At 34.6% G+C, this 17969-nt stretch overlaps 2 protein-coding genes across 3 annotated transcripts; both read left to right on the top strand.

Moving 5' to 3' along the window:
* Positions 1 to 1176: 1176 nt before the first annotated feature.
* LOC146933216 (receptor-like kinase TMK4) lies at positions 1177 to 5202 on the top strand. The gene is made up of 2 exons (XM_085704959.1): positions 1177 to 3527; positions 4313 to 5202. The coding sequence occupies exons 1-2, from the start codon at positions 1283 to 1285 to the stop codon at positions 4822 to 4824; spliced, it is 2757 nt and encodes a 918-aa protein (XP_085561085.1). The 5' UTR covers positions 1177 to 1282; the 3' UTR covers positions 4825 to 5202.
* Positions 5203 to 12883: 7681 nt separating this feature from the next.
* Positions 12884 to 17768, top strand: LOC146933217 (subtilisin-like protease SBT3.9). 2 transcript variants are annotated; one of them, XM_085704961.1, is made up of 10 exons: positions 12884 to 13054; positions 13164 to 13255; positions 13347 to 13444; positions 13530 to 13685; positions 14183 to 14856; positions 14929 to 15020; positions 15464 to 15706; positions 15799 to 15913; positions 16472 to 16664; positions 17069 to 17768. In XM_085704961.1, exons 1-10 carry the CDS (start codon positions 12929 to 12931, stop codon positions 17272 to 17274), a joined length of 1995 nt encoding a protein of 664 aa, XP_085561087.1. In that variant the 5' UTR covers positions 12884 to 12928; the 3' UTR covers positions 17275 to 17768. The 2 variants fall into 2 exon arrangements, with proteins under 2 accessions (XP_085561087.1, XP_085561086.1); XM_085704960.1 differs by having other exon boundaries at positions 17074 to 17768.
* Positions 17769 to 17969: the final 201 nt, after the last annotated feature.

A 17969-nucleotide genomic window follows, 5' to 3' on the forward strand; every position in this document is an offset into this window, starting at 1 on the left:
AATGCATATGAACACAGTAGTTACTAATTTACGTTGAGTCTCAAGGTTTGCTGCAACGTAATTCTAAGAGGCATAGACTAATTTGCCTTTTTGTTTGGTATGTACAGTATAATTACTTAAAAACTCTTTAAATTAATAATTATTAATTTATCGATAAATTAATAACTCTCTAAATTAATAAATTTCTCCGATCCTGACATTATTAATTTATAGAGTTTTAACTGAATTTATTTAAAAGCATATTTCATATTAACGTTTCAAATAAGCAATATAACAAATATTAACAAACTAATAAATCGACGAGATTAAATTAAAATTTTAAATTTAACATGATATCTAAAGACCATGACTTTTTTTTTTTGACAAGAAAAGACCAAGACTTGTATCTGTAATTATTTATCGGTGATTCACTTTTCGCACGTCTTGTGCAGGGTGCATTACCGATGTTATTAATATATCTCATTTTAACTTGTGCAAAAAAAGAAAAGACCAAGACTTTATATGACAACTTATTTTAATTATATTATACAATAATATATTTAAATATGTAAAAAAATTAATGAAAATAATAAATTTTAATCAATGAAAATAGTTTCCACAAAAACTTTTATAAAAGACTAAATTGCATTTTTGGTCCCATAACTATTTAGGTAGTATCACTTTGGTCCCTTAATTAAAATTCGATTTATTTTGGTCCCTTACCTTCTCTCCGTTACACATTTTCGTCCTTTCCGTTAGTTTTAATTCAAAAACGTTAGGTTTTCTTCATTTTCTTCTGAAATTTTTCAGGGATTCTTGTTGTTGAAGGTTGATGGAGATGATATGAAGATGAAGAAGAGGAAGAAAACCTAACGTTTTTGAATTAAAACTAACGGAAATGACCAAAATGTGTAACAGAGAGAAGTCAAAGGACCAAAGCGATACTACCTAAATAGTTAAGGGACCAAAGCGATACTACCTAAATAGTTAAGGGACCAAAAATACAATTTAGCCTTGATAAAATGTAAAAAAAAAAAAAAAGAAATACGTCGAGCCTACTTCAAAATAAACTCGAACAAAAATGTTTGTAAATCGGTCTGACCTAATTCCACCGTAGTCGTAAAAACAAGCATCTCATGCAATACTAGTGTAGTGTGTATCTTACTAGTTAAGTATAAAGACCCCTGTCTTTTTCTCGTTCTTTTCCAACAAGCAGTAGCGCGCACTCTTTCCATTCTCCTCTCATACTCTGCTATTATAGGACAGTAGTCTCTTGCTACTGCCAACCTCATTTATTTCCAAAATGCACCAAATCTCATTCATCATCATCATCGCGATCATCGCCGCCACCTTCGTGGTCGCCGACGATGACGCCACCGTCATGCAAAGCCTTCGACAATCCCTTAAACCATCTCCTAACGGCTGGTCTTCCAATACTTCCTTCTGTCAATGGTCCGGCGTCAAATGCTCATCCGACAACCGCGTCACCGGCATAAACCTTTCCGGTCAAAACCTCGCCGGAACCCTTCCCGATAATCTCAACTCCCTCACTCAACTCACAACTCTCTATCTCCAAAACAACGCTCTCTCCGGTACTCTTCCTTCTCTCGCCAACCTCTCCTCCCTCACAGACGCCAATCTCGCCAGTAATAACTTCTCCTCCGTCACTCCCGCCGCATTTTCCGGCCTCAATTCACTCCAAACACTCTCCTTCGGAAATAACACCAACCTCTCTCCATGGACATTCCCTACTGAGTTGACTTCATCTTCCAACCTCAACACAATCGATATCAATCAAGCAAAAATCAACGGAACCTTACCAGACATTTTCGGTAGTTTCTCTAGTCTCAACACCCTTCATCTCGCATACAACAATCTCAGCGGAGGATTACCTAACTCTCTCGCTGGTTCCGGAATTCAGAGTTTTTGGATCAATAACAATTTACCTGGGTTAACCGGTTCAATCACTGTTATTTCCAACATGACGCAGTTAACTCAGGTATGGCTTCATGTGAATAAATTCACCGGTCCAATTCCAGATTTATCGCAATGCAATAGTATAAAAGATCTGCAACTTAGGGATAATCAGTTAACTGGTGTGGTTCCTGATTCTCTGGTGAGCATGTCTAGCTTGCAGAATGTTACTCTAAGAAATAATCAGCTTCAGGGACCTGTTCCGGTTTTCGGTAATAATGTGAAATATAATTCTGATGATATCAGTCCTAATAACTTTTGTAATAATAATGCATCTGAACCTTGTGATGCTAGGGTTATGGATTTGCTTCATATTGTTGGGGGATTTGGGTACCCTATTCAATTCGCGAAGGCATGGATGGGGAATGATCCTTGTAAGGGTTGGTTGTGTGTTATATGTGGTGGGGGTAAGATTACCAAGTTGAATTTCGCGAAGCAGGGTTTGCAGGGAACAATTTCCCCTGCTTTTGCCAATTTGACTGATTTGACGGCTTTGTATCTTAATGGGAATAATTTGACTGGTTCTATACCTCAGAATTTAGCTACATTGTCTCAACTTGAGACTCTTGATATCTCTAACAATAATCTATCAGGCGAGGTTCCCAAATTCTCACCAAAGGTCAAGTTTATAACTGATGGTAATGTTTGGCTTGGTAAAAATCTTGGAGGTGGAGCGCCTGGTTCTGCTCCTGGTGGAATTCCTGCTGGATCGGGCAAAGGTGCTTTGATGAAGATATTTTGGATTATTCTTATAGTGTGTCTGGTTTTGGGTTTTGTTTGTGGGGGGTGGTGGGTTTATCGGAAGTGTTATAAAGGAAGACGGTTTCGGAAATTTGCAAGGGTTGGTAATCCTGAAAATGGGGAAGGAAATGTCAAACTCGATCTTGCCAGTGTTTCAAATGGACATGGTGGTGGTGGTGCTTCGAGCGAGTTGCAAAGTCAGAGCAGTGGTGATCACCGTGATCTTCACGGTTTTGATGGAGGAAGTGGTGGAAATGCTACGATTTCGATTCATGTTCTTCGACAAGTGACAAATGATTTCAGCGATGATAACATTTTGGGAAGGGGAGGATTTGGTATTGTTTATAAAGGGGAGTTACCTGATGGAACTAAAATTGCTGTCAAGAGGATGATATCCGTCGCAAGGGGAAGCAAAGGGTTGAATGAGTTCCAAGCAGAGATCGGTGTTCTTACTAAGGTTAGGCATAGACATTTGGTTGCCCTCTTGGGATACTGCATCAATGGCAATGAGAGGCTTTTGGTGTATGAGCATATGCCTCAAGGGACATTAACGCAGCATCTGTTTGAATGTCGTGAATATGGGTACACTCCTTTGACATGGAAACAAAGGTTGATAATAGCTTTGGATGTTGGACGGGGGGTGGAATACCTGCACAGCTTAGCTCAGCAAAGCTTCATTCATAGAGACTTAAAACCATCAAATATACTATTAGGTAATGACATGAGAGCAAAGGTTGCAGATTTTGGGCTGGTTAAAAACGCACCGGACGGGAATTATTCTGTTGAGACAAAATTGGCTGGAACATTTGGATATCTTGCACCCGAGTATGCAGGTATACAAAGCTTTTGGTTTTAAGCGTGTGCCGTAATTAATTTTAAAATCGTATCTAGTACATTATTTAGTGATTATAGCTATAGCCTATAGGTACTGCATCAATATCATGCTCTAATGTCACGAAAATTTTGGTGGTTTGATTGAGTAGCTACACAAAAACAAAAGTTGGAAGGAGAAAAAACATGTTATTTGATCCTGATATGTTTCTGAAACTCTTTGTTGCTGCTGCTGTGCAATTTTATTTTTTCACCTGTTTCATAAGTTTTTTTTAGTTGCATTGTGTTTTTTGTTTAATTATTAGTGGTATATAGTTGCATGCAGACATAATGTGTTGTGCCGTTTACAAATGGTTAAAAGAATCTGACCTAGCTGGTCAACGACGGTCCAAAATTAATCTCCCATATCCCCATAGATGCGGCTTCGGTTCTCCCTAAAGCCGCTAAAAATCCCACTTGGTGGTCAACACTACTCAGGATTTAGGTGGTAGGTACTCTGTCACCACTAATTTTGTTGCAGAATTTGTCTTCCCAATTTGTTCTGCTGTGGCTTGGTGCATTGACTTCTTTTTTGTTGAAATTCCTGAATTGAATGGTATTGTATTGAATCAACCAGCTGTAAAATTGACAGTGTAAAATGTGCTAAATGATGTTCACCTTTGCTATCTTATTTAAGAGTGTTAAATTATAACATATGCTTCATTCTTGTTGCATTGTGTGTGATTGATTCCTTTTTATTTATGCTAGTCTATTCCATTATTTATTAATTTAACATTGCTTCTTGTAGCTACTGGAAGAGTGACAACCAAAGTGGACGTTTACGCATTTGGAGTAGTTTTGATGGAACTGATCACAGGTAGAAAGGCATTAGATGATTCTGTACCCGATGAAAGTTCTCATTTGGTTACGTGGTTCCGTAGGGTACTGACTAACAAGGAAAACATTCCAAAGGCAATTGATCAAACTCTCAACCCGGACGAGGAAACACTGTTGAGCATATATAAAGTGGCTGAGCTGGCTGGCCATTGCACCACTCGTTCACCATACCAAAGGCCAGATATGGGGCATGCAGTGAATGTGTTGTGTCCTCTTGTGGAGCTATGGGAACCTACTACCCACACAGATGAAAGTACTAGTGCGGTTGACGATCAGATGAGTCTTACTCAAGCACTACAGAGGTGGCAAGCCAATGAAGGTACTTCAACATTCTTCAATGGCATGTCCTCACAAACACAGTCAAGTTCCACATCTAAACCTCCAGTGTTTGCAGATTCCCTTCATTCACCTGATTGCCGGTAGCCAAAATTGATATACTACCACCCAAGGGCTTATTCATAGCCCTTATAAGAGTGGAAGAATTGATTGAGAAAATAACCAAGAAATCTGAATATTGTGCAGCTCTTTGATCTGGTAGCATCACCAATATTACGTCCATTTCTTTTTATTAACTCGACAATTTAGTTTTTTTTGTCTGCTTTTAAAATCTCCTTTACTCTGATATAGACCTAAATATATTACTAGCAAGTTTGATGTGCTTTATTGATTCTTATGGGTTTTAAAAGATTGTTGGAGCATTTTTAGATCGTGAGATAATTAGTTTTGGAGGAAGGGAACTACCTACAGAAATCTAATGTATTATATCCATTTTTAATCAGAAATATGTATTTATTTTTTTAATTTCTCATAGGTTCTCTCTAGGGAAGGAAATCCTATTTGAGACGGATATTAAATATAGACATCTCTTTTAATTAAGTTTCAAACTTTGGTGAGAGGCTTGTCTCTTGTGCTAAATTATACTTAAAAAATCCACTCGTAATGTTGTGAAAATCATTATTGAATTACCAAAACAAGCAATATGTTAGCTATAGTCCAATATAATCATGTAAGCAGTAGTCCAATATAATTAAGACTGTCGGTTGGAATTTATGGTTGGATGATACTCCCTCCGTTCCTTTTTAATTGTCACTTTTTGGGTTTTTACACAAACCAAGACAACAATTACATTTTACTACTTTTGATACAACACTTTATATTTTTCCTATAATAACCTTCATCATTTAATATTTCTTTTCATATATTTCTCTCTCTGCAATAAATAACCAAGGGTAATAAAGGCAAAACAACATTTAATGTTGTATTGAAATTTGGAAGTGACAGTTAATTAGAAAAAAATAATTTTGCAAAAGTGTCAATTAAAAAGGAACGGAGGGAGTACAAATTTCTTTCAACTCAATCAAAAGTTTGGAATATTTGAGATTTTAACCCTATTTTTAATAAAAAAACAAAGTTTAGAGTATTTTCTTCTCCACCTGTAATGTCGTGTAAATCAGTAATTAAATGAATTATCAAAACAAACAACATGTTAGTAGTCCAATATTATTAAGATTTTCGGTTGGAATTTATGTTTGGATAATAAAAATCACTTTCAACTTATCAAAAGTCTGAAATCCAAGTTTTGAGAATATTCCAATAACAAATCTCCTTGATGTAGTAAGCAATGCTTATTTAAGAATTATTTATTGTATTAATAAAATTGTAATTTCATTCGTATTTACAAAAATATCATATTTTTAAAAGATTTCTAAAAATGTTACTTAAATGTTTTTTTACACGCAATTTTAACAATATAAATGAAATAAAAACAATGTAATATTTTTACAATTACTTATACAAATAAAAAGAAAATGAGGAAATCCAACTAAGAGTCCTTAATGTCCTTACTTTGTGATAGGAAAGAAATAAAACCATTTTATTTTTTTTGCCTTTGGTGAAGAAAACACTTCAAATGATCGAGATATCAGCTCATATATGGATGTAAAATAAGTGTTTAAAAATGGAAGAAAATAAATATATAGATAACCATAAACCTACGTAAAGAAAAATTTCAAATAGATAATTCTAGGTATATTAATATATTGAATAAATTTTCTTCTTGGTTCATATATAATTTTACTTTGCAAGCTTTCTGAGGGACCTTAATCTATAATCTCACATATATTCTATAGCCTATACTTGGTCGCACGTAAGAAGAGTACCAAGTACATAGATAATTCCTCTAAAAAAAGTACATAGATAATTTGGCTACAAAGCACATGCAATTCAATGAGGGTACGTGGGTCGCACTCATTTTGAAACTGAGGGAGTATTTAAGAAGATATTTGTCGCAGAGAAAATCTTGTGTGGACCAAGACCAAGAATTTTGGTTTGGTCAAAGAGAGAAGAGAGAGAACATGTAGAAGAGAGAAGATAAGAGAGAGAAGGAGAAAAACGTGTGTGTGTGACCAAACCAAAATTCTTGGTCATGGTCCACACAAGTGTTTCTCTTTGTCGCATGCTAGTCTAGATCGATATAGTATATTACAAAATTTGAGAAATATTTTTTTTTCTGCCCCTATCACCAAAAAAAATGATATATCTGCCCCTAGTTGAAAATTATTGTTGTAAATGCCCTTGTTCTTCATTTGAAATGGCGAGCATGACATTTTTTCAACCATCCTCTACTTTCTCTGTACAACTCTGTGTGTTCCTAATTTAAGTCGGCGAGCATGAATTATTTAAGGTTTTTTCTTGTTCTCTCTTTGAAATGGCGAGCATGTTAATTTTTTTTTTCCCATGCTCCACATCTAAAATGGCGAGCATCCCAAACATATTAAAATCAATTTCAACTCTTCAAAATCACTTCAGCTCTTCCAAAGTGAATCCAAACATGCACTAAATCTAGTGTTTTCATTTATATCAAAACAAAAGGAAATGCAAATCAATGCTAAACACAATTATTCATACCAATAAAGAACAAAAACAATTTAAAAACCAAAATAACCAATCAAAGTACAATATTTGAGAAAACAAAATTCTGGGTATTGTTGAATTTCACAAAAAGATTAAAATTTTACACAAAAAATGAAAAAAATTGTTATACCTGAAATAGGAGGAAGGAAACTAAAGATGTGCATAAGACAACCACCATCGAGATTATTGATACGAGAATAACAAGATGTTCTTTTCCTTTGACACTTTTTCAACTGTCCTTTATGATTATCTTCTTGTTGTTTTTGGTTTTCCATCACCGACATGTTGTTCTTTGTCTTTGAAGTGCTTTTACCTCCTCCACCGCAAATTCATAAGGCTTTGTTTGATTTAGTGCATCTAAAATGCATGCTCGCCATTTTAGATGGGGAGCATGGGAAAAAAAAAAATTAACATGTTCGCCATTTCAAAGAGAGAACAAGAAAAAACCTTAAATAATTTATGCTCGCCAACTTAAATTAGGAACACACAGAGTTGTACAGAGAAAGTCTGAGAAAGCCTGCAAGTTTGCAGAGGATGGTTGAAAAAATGTCATGCTCGCCATTTCAAATGAAGAACAAGGGCATTTACAACAATAATTTTCAACTAGGGGCAGATATATCATTTTTTTTTGTGATAGGGGCAGAAAAAAAAATTCTCCAAAATTTGAAGTAAACTATAGGCTATAGCAGAGTGAAATTTCAAGTGTCATAGTCATGAATCATGATGATGTACTTTTTCAATAATAATAATAATGTTTCCATATCTGCCGTACCATAATTTTTTAGCAGCTCACACGTGTGTCGGTGTCCTTTGGTTTGGAAGTGTGGAGTGTGTGGTAGTAAGTAAGGGTGGCACTTTGGTGACATTAATGTCACCGTGTCATTGCATTTGGGCCACACATTGTCATTGCCGTTGCATCTGGGTCACACAACATATCTAATGTCACCCAATGTGTGGCCCAGATTTAATGTCACCGTGACATTAATGTCACACAAGTATTTCCCTAGTAAGTAACTAACTAGTAACAGCTATTTTGTGATCGCGATGTGTACATATTACGGCAAAATCCAGATTACGTGCACGTTTGAACAGATCTAATTTGGTTTTAGGTGTAAAATGTCCAATAGAGCATATACATGGACCTATATCCAAAGATCAACAGTTGAAAGAGTAATCTCCTCGGTAAATACTTGAGTGATATTGAGTTTTGGTGATTTAATATTGGTGATTTTAGAGTAATTTAAGGAGAGAAAATGATAAATGAATGATTAAATAAGTTATTTTTGATGAGAGACATTGATGAGTTAGGAGATAGAGATCTATATACAAAGTTCACTAAACTCAATATCACCCAAGTACAACCTATTCTTATCGGCATTGTTTTAATTCACAGATACACTAGTGATTTTTTAGAGACGTATTAGTATTTAATTGAAGATAGCATTCCCAGTGAGTTTAGTTTAGTTGGTACATCATATATGTAGGAGTCGAAGGTCTCCGAACTCTCCACATATATTTAGAATCAAAAGTGAAACAATCAACATTTTTTTGCCAAAAAATTTAGGTTAGTAACGAAATTGCAACAAATGTGATGCAAGGGACTAAAAATGCAATTAAGCATTTTACTTTTTACCAAAGGAAATTGAGACATTTTATGAAATTCTCAATACAAAGTGGAATATGATAGAAAACTTGGGAACTAGCTATGGATAATGTTTCTCTAGCCAAATAAAGATCCAAATTATTCGTTTGTCTTCTATCGAAACTTACACTAAAGTTTGTAGACTCATAGAATATTAGAACATGCTCCAAGTATACCTCACTCTAAAGCATTGTAGTTTGTATTCATTGTAGTTTGCATTCCTATGCTATTCCACTGTACTGTAACAATCTAGAATCCATTTCAAAATTCACATTTTCTTAGCCAAGACTCTTCACTAGGGGTGGGAATAGGCTATGTCAGGCTTTGGAAGATTAGAGCCTAACCTACATAAAATTTGATGGCCTAAGCTTGGCTTGTGGCCTTTCGAAGGCCTTTTTTGTGTCATGGTATGGCCTATTTAAAAGCAATGCATGACTTGAAAGCCTATTCACAAACGAATTATGCTCTTTACCCAACAAAAAATACTCATTTTCAACAGAAATGACTATAATTCCCCTATGTGACTTGGCGTGAGTTAACTCACGTTAGTGTAAATCTCTTTGTAAATCTCTGCGCGAGTTAACTCACGCAGCGTGAGTTAAGTCACGCAGATTTAACACTAGCGTGGGTTAACTCACACAGGGGTATTTTTGGAATTTCACAAACCTACTTCTTATTAAGGCTATTAAATTCCACTTTATCTACTTCTAAGTAGGTTAAACAAGCCTTAGATCCTATTTAAAAGCCTATAACCATAAATCACTATGAATTTAAAGCTAATATAATGAGTTCGTAAGAATAAGTTGATATAAAATTATATTTTAATATAAATAAAAAATAAGTTTTAATATATATACATAAATAAGTCTGTCTATGAGGCTTCGTAGACTTTTTTGATAGCATAAGCTTGACCTATTTACTAAATAGATCTTGTAAGAAACATAAGTCTAACTTTTTTAATAAACAGGTCAGGCCAGCCTGATCTATTTCCACCCTTACCCCTCACCCAACGAAGAGCTTTAAAGAGTCCAAGTGCTTCTCCTTCAACAATTGAAAGATAGAAAGAAATGTAATCAGCACGAGCCACGATAAAAGACCCTAGAAAGTCACATAGGCACATATCAAACATGGTGCACTCCTGACATTCGAATAAACTTGCGTCAATGTTGAATTTCACGAAACTCGTAGGAGGAAATTCACCCTTGAATATTAACTCAACCGAATTGGAAAGTAAAAAAGGATCCCTTGATGATCAAGTAACCAAAGACGCTCATAAAATGCTAAAAAAAAATATAACATCCGTATCTTATTTACATTTTCGAATCTGGATAGGCATTAATTCATAAATGGTGTAACAGTGAAAGATCAATTAGAAATGCAATATTGGAAGGTGATCAAATGGGTTGGAGAAATAGAGTTGTAACTGTAGAGTGAGTATTTTGGAAATAGAAAACATCAACTCATAAAAAGTTTTGATGTGGGGGTTACCAAATTGAATGTGATGTAATTGTGATATGTGGGAGTGATAAGTTTCAATTGTGCAATAGAAGCACATATAAAAGAAAACATAATTCAAATCATGGAAGAAAGAATGTGATTTTTTCTTGGGAGCAAAATGGATATGAGCTAGCATAGCAATAGTGAAGTTTGGTAGTTAGATGCATTTTTTAGTATGGAGATAATGGACCCCCTGTATCAAACCATGTTTCGATACCCATTTTCGATTAAAATCAATTTTCACCATATTATTTTTAGCAAATAATCCCAATTTACCCAAGTCACCAATATGCTTGCATTTCATGTGATTTTGTTGACTATCAAAGCATTATCAATAACTTCAACAAATGATGACTTCTCTTTAGAAATACATTTACTGGCCACCAATTTAAAACTATTGTCAAGGGACGAATTTTATCGATCATTTTCCACCATGTCGCAAGGTAATTAGAGATTGCGAACTCCAAATATTCCTCCATGTGTAAATTGGATTGTGACTGATATCAGCTTTCAAGAAGTCCCTTATAGAAAAGTATATAACTTTGAGGATGTGGGTAAGTAAGGAGCTAGAGTCTGTAACAAGTTTCCATCCCCGTTTACCAATCGTAGAGAGGTTGAATGCTTCCATGTTATGAAAGCTAAGGCCACCAAAATCCTTGTGCAAAGCGAGTTTGTCCCAACGTAGTCAAATACTGCCTCACCAACCATTCTCTTTTGAGCCCCCAATATAAAGAGCTCAACATTCACCCTATTTCTCCACTTAGAGTACATGGGAGAATGAAAATTCCCATATAATAAGAACGGTTAGTCCGATCAACAAATTTGATCAAAATTTCTTTCTCTGCCAAAAGAGATCCGGCACTACATAATTGATATTTCTTCCAATGTCTATCTTTAAAGCAAGTGAGAATGAATTTTTTACTTTCGCATATCAAAATTAGCTTTGTTTTCGGAATTTTTTTATATATTTTTCTGCAAAGCTATCAAAATCAACATTCATTGATTTTTTTTTTGTCAAATAGTCTATTGGCTATAATAACACCCCTTAAGGTAAATAAGTGAGAGTTCCATGTTTAAACATTGATCCCTGTATATTAAAATGTCTTTACTGACTAAGTTATGCTCGCTAATACAACTTTCGTAGGATTTTAGAAGGGCATAAAACATTTTAACTAACTATTTTTTCATTAAATTGGATTGGATAATGTTATGTCCAGCTGTAAATCACCTATATTATTCTATTATTAGCAAGAAAGATTCCGCATGAAAACCAAACCAACCGAAAATGACATTAGTGAAAAAAGGTAAAGTGCAAAGTGGGCCTCAGAAAGGCTTTATACTTCATGAAAGAGAAAGGCTGTCTACATTACTTGTGCATCTCTCATAAAGTAAGGAAAAAGTAGAAAATAAATAGTAAATGATATTTGATTGATGAGAAATGATATTTTGACAACCACTTTTTGACAACTTTTGGACAACTTTCTCTCTCATACTCACAAGATATTGTTATCCTCTCTCTTCTTTTTTCTCTCTCCATTGTTTTTGACCAATAAGAAGTGAGAAAAACAATGTTGTCAACAAAATTGTCATCAAATGAATGTCAAAATATCATTACTCTTGATTGATGTTACACACACATGATGGAAATATCATGTGATAAACATTTGACTATCTACACTGAATTCAGTCATGTATGATAAATACAAAAAATCATTGGTAAAAAAACAATACTATGAATTTTTCTGGTTGAAAACATATTCCACTAGAGAATGTAGCCAGGTTATTAAAAAAAAAAACCATGCAAAACTGCAACTATAAATTGCAGAATTTCCATGCATACTCATATACACATACTCAAACATCTTGGCAATTTCTGTTGGCTAGTTGCTACCATCAACATTTTATCATCGACAATATTGCTTTTCCTTTAGAAAATACATATAGGGCATGGTCCATCTCAACTAATGACTTTAGAAAAACAATATAAAAGCAAAAGGTGAAACTCAAAGTTGATAAGAAAATAATTCAATAAACGTGGGATGATGGGTTTGGGACTACATTAGTACACAACCTTATGGCTAGAGTCATTTCAATATACACTTTAAAAGTAAAGGATTAGTTATGTACAAATTATTAAATCATTCAAACTAAGATAAAATATCTCTCCAATATCAATGTCTCACTGGATTATGTTTGATTCTGATTGCCAAATTTAATCCCTTAAATAAAAGTAGTATTCTGAATATATACACATGAAACACACTCACTCAGATCATGAAGATATTTATGTATACTTTTCATCTGATTGATAAAAATAAAAATCAAAAAGTGAAATTGAAAAAAGAAAAAGAGCACCAACTTTTCTTAATTTCAAAAAGTTACACTATGTATCAGACACTATAAAACACATTAGAATTTTAGCAGCTTTGTATGATTTAAGAATTTGGAAAGGATTTGAAGCTGTCTACTGATTAGATGATGGAAACTAATTCAGGAAACAAGAGATGTGCTAGAAAGGTTCAATTGCTTGTAACTTCAGCTCTTCTTTTACTGCAAAGCTTTCTGATCATCCCCGAGATATTTGCAGAAGAATCAAGCTCTGTGAGTCCAACTTTAGTTTGTAGTAATTGTATTCATTACACATGTCAATAAATGTGAATAATATTTCTTGTTATTTTAGCACAATAATTTATTAAATGCATGTTCCTAGGTGCATATTGTATACATGGGAGAAAAGATATATCATAATCCAGAAACTGCTAAAAAGTATCACCACAAAATGTTATCTTCACTCTTAGGAAGGTATGGCTTGTAATGATCTTCACATATTATTTTCCTAATAATTATCATTACATTAAGATGCATTAAGATGCATTTAATTTTTGTTCTGCAGCAAAGAAGATGCAAAGAATTCACTTCTTTATAGCTATAAACATGGATTTTCAGGGTTTGCTGCTAGAATGACAAAGTCCCAAGCAGAAGATATAGCAAGTATGAATATGGTCCTTACCATGATTAAGATTAGTTTTTAAACCTATTTTTAGCACTTTTTTAAAGCTATATATATACAATGTAGAGTTTCCAGAGGTAGTTTCTGTCATTCCAAATGGCATTCACAAACTTCACACAACTAGAAGTTGGGACTTCATTGGGGTCCATCATCCCTCCTCAAAAACTGTTTTCACTGAAAGCAACTTAGGTCAAGGAACCATCATAGGCGTCATAGACACAGGTACTAATCCTCTTACAAATATCCAACCAAAGCATTTGAAAATGAAAACAGATCTCATGCATTCATGCAGTCAGCAAATCGGCGTCGTCCGGTTAAGATCAGAAATTTCAGATTTCAAGCTAGTTTTTAGATATTTGTAAACACGATTTACGAACTTAAAATCTGAGTCATCCGATGAAAATCGGATGGTGCTAATTGGAAAGTGCAGATATCCAACCAAACACTAGAAAATGAAAATGGATTTCTTGCAATACGGGATCAGATGCATTCATGCTGTCAGCAATTTGGTACCGTCCAATTAAGATCAAACAACTCAGATTTCGAACAAGTTTTTAATATTTTTAAATGCGATTTACCAAGGTTAAAATATGAGTTGTCCAGTGAAAATTGGATGGTGAAGATCTGCTAATTGCATGAATGTACGAGATTCCTGACTACACAAAATCCCTAGAAAACGGCGTTGTAATGTAACCAATGATAAACTTGATTTCTTGAAGGCATTTGGCCAGAGTCTGCAAGTTTCAATGATGAAGCAATGGGAAAAATTCCATCCAAGTGGAAAGGAGTTTGTCAAGTTGGAGAAAAATTTAACTCCACAAACTGTAACAAGAAGATCATTGGTGCTAGATGGTTCCTAAAAGGAATAACTGATCACACTAAGAACCTCATCCTTGGAAACAATGACACTACAGAATATCTCTCAGCTAGAGATGCTATTGGCCATGGAACTCACACAGCTTCAACAGCAGCTGGATATTATGTAGAAAATGCAAATTATAGAGGCCTTGCTTCTGGTTTAGCAAGAGGAGGAGCACCTTTAGCTCACTTGGCTATCTACAAAGCTTGCTGGGACGTTCCTGTTGGACACTGTACTGATGCTGATATCCTCAAAGCATTTGACATGGCTATACACGATGGTGTAGATGTCTTAACTGTTTCTCTTGGCATTGGCATCCCTTTGTTTTCGTATGTTGATCAACGCGACACGATAGCAATTGGTTCTTTCCACGCAACTTCCAAAGGTATCACAGTTGTTTCTTCAGCTGGAAATTCTGGTCCTATTTCTCAAACCGTTTCGAATACAGCACCATGGCTCATTACAGTTGCGGCCACTACAATCGATAGGACTTTTCCAACAGCCATTACACTTGGAAATAACCTTACTTTGTGGGTATGCTACAACTACTTCTGTATCAAATTGGTGAAATGTGATATCAACTAACAGTTGATTGATATAATGCAGGGACAGTCCATTGACAATGGAAAACACTCTCTTGGATTTGTCGGGCTCACATACTCCGAGCGCATTGCACGTGATCCATCGGATGATTTAGCGTGAGACCTTTCTTCCTTCTTCATACACACAAACACGGGTGTGAATCTGCTTACTCTAGCAATAACTCTTTTCATATATACCCTATTTGAATTCTTCTCTAGAATAGATTAAATCTAAAAATAAAAAAAAAACATAAAATTTAAAAATTATTCGATACTTCATCAAATGATGCATGACCGTTGACATAATAATATTTTTTGTTGAAAACTCGGTATCCGATCCAAGAACCGACTAATCCTATAGAGGCCTTGCTTCTGGTTTAGCACGGTGGCTATACAATATTCAACGGTGGTGTTGATGAAATTCATTATTTATACAGAACTATGAAATGAAGTAACTCTGGCAAATTTTACTCTTGGAATAAGTAGGTTCATACCTAAATATATATATAAAATCTCACTTGTGTATATTTTGTATGAACTGTCTATGTCTTCCTTTGAAGTAAGGATTGTCAGTCTGGAAGTCTGAATGAAACAATGGCAGCAGGAAAAATTGTTCTATGCTTTTCAGTATCAGATCAACAAGATATTGTTTCTGCAGCACTTACAGTAAAGGAAGCTGGTGGAGTTGGACTAATATATGCACAGCGTCATGAAGATGGACTCAATGAATGTGGTATACTTCCGTGCATTAAGGTAGATTATGAAGCAGGGACACAACTGTTAACCTATATTAGAAGAGCAAGGTGAGGAAATAAATAATATGCATAGATTGACAAGATTGGCTTCTGAAATATTCATTTGAGCTGAAATTAATATTATTAAGCTCATGTGGAAGGTTTCCAACTGCAAGGCTGAGTTTTCCAAAGACTGTTATAGGAAAATGGATATCTCCAAGAGTTGCATCTTTCTCATCTAGAGGACCTAGTACCTTGTCTCCAACTGTGCTAAAGGTATAGCCCAACCTTAAAATTCTTACTTGTAGGTATGATTTATTCTATTTAACCAGATCATGTTTCTGAAATTTGAGACAAAAAGTAAATAGAGAATTGTTGGCTAGGATTCTTTAGAAAGAAAAGCACAATCGGCCGGCTATTAGTTTAAACAATTGTTTATAACAAATTATAAATTTCGTTACCTTCAACCAAACATAACAAAAAATCTTAGAATTTGGATTAAGTCTAACTCAGGTGGTTCAAGAGTTTTTGCCATATCTGTAGTATTGTAGGATGCCAACAAAATTAAATAAAAGAACAAATATATCTCAAAATAAAATTTAAAATATATGATATCAATATGTTTTCAAGGCACATGCCAGCAGAGAAGCAATATATAACGAGAAATTCGATTTGAGTGAAGGCAGAGAACTAAATAAATGTCTATTTGAGGTGCTATCTTTTAAATTATAGTAAGCAACTTACCATAAAACAAAAATATAATGCTCTTACATGGTTTTCAATTTATGGTGTCATCATAACCTGCACTCTTCTGGGAATGACTGATGGAAATAGCCGGACATAGCAGCACCCGGTGTGGACATTTTGGCTGCATTTCCACCCAAGGGAAGTAAAAAGAGCAGTGGATTCATATTCTTATCTGGAACATCAATGTCTTGTCCTCATGTGGCAGGAATAGCAGCACTCATAAAATCCAAACACCCAACTTGGTCACCTGCAGCCATAAGATCAGCTTTGGTAACAACAGGTGAGTCAACGAACATCAACATAGTTGTTTGGTTTCTATCCATCCAAATTATCTTCAAATTTCAATTTTACTAGAAGTGACAGAAAGTAATTTTTGTGTTGGTTTAAAAATTTACACTACTTTAATATACTTTCCAAAGTAAAAATAAATAACTTCACTTCAAAATCAATTATCATCTAATCATCTCTAAGTACATCGCTCTCTGAGCCTTAAGGCTTGTCTGACCCTGGTGAGCCCCTAAGACCCAACTCACCTAAACTTTTACAACAACAACAACCAAGCCTTATCCCACTAAGTGGGGTCGGTTACATGGATCACCTAAACTTTTCTTTATAAAATAATATCATCAAATCAGTTTTACATAACCAATAATATCAAAACTAACTAGTCTCAACATTGAAAAGTGCAGCCTCTCAAAGCGGAACTGATGGAGGCCTTATATCAGAAGAAGGTTCCACAAATAAGGCAGCAGACCCATTTGATATCGGGGGAGGACACGTGGATCCTAACAAAGCAATCAATGCAGGACTCATATACAACATTACCACAGAGGATTATATCCAATTCCTATGTTCCATGGGTCATAATACAGCATCTATTAGAAAAGTGACCAAAACCACTACAAGTTGCAACAAACAAAAAAGACGAGCACTGTTGAACCTTAACCTTCCTTCCATATCAATTCCAAACCTGAAGAGTCATACAACAGTAATGAGAACAGTGACAAACGTTGGAAACATAAATGTAGTCTACAAAGCTATAGTGAATAGTCCTTATGGTATAAAAGTGAGAGTTGAACCTCAAATTTTGAACTTCAATTCAGAAATCAAAGTACTTACCTTCAACGTAAGCTTCATTTCAACTCAAAAGTTGCATGGTGATTACAGATTTGGAAGCCTAACATGGACAGATGGCAATCATTTTGTGAGGATACCAATAGCTGTTAGGACCATACAATTTGAATATTAAACCGATGTTTTGGCAATTAGTTTGTTCAACAGTTACTACATATGTTCTTGATTGAATTAATCAAATAATTTTCGGTAGTTAAGTATTCTTTGAGGAAAGAGAATTAGAATCAAATAAGATTGTGGAGATTAAAAACGTTTTTTGATTCTGCAGCTAACGGTTTGTGTAGCTTTTATTTGAATGAAATGGTTGCTTGAAAGTTTAACCTTATTTATATGCTGTAAAGGAACAAAACAAATGCAATTAATGTTAGAAACAATTTAGCATATGCTTTGTAGTAAATCTAAAACTATATCCAAAATTGTAAACTTCGGTAGATTTTTACAATTTAGCATA

This window comes from Medicago sativa, chromosome 4 (genome assembly GCF_051527215.1).
Source record: "Medicago sativa cultivar Bolivia chromosome 4, Bolivia_mono, whole genome shotgun sequence".
Classification (NCBI taxonomy): Eukaryota; Viridiplantae; Streptophyta; class Magnoliopsida; order Fabales; family Fabaceae; genus Medicago; species Medicago sativa.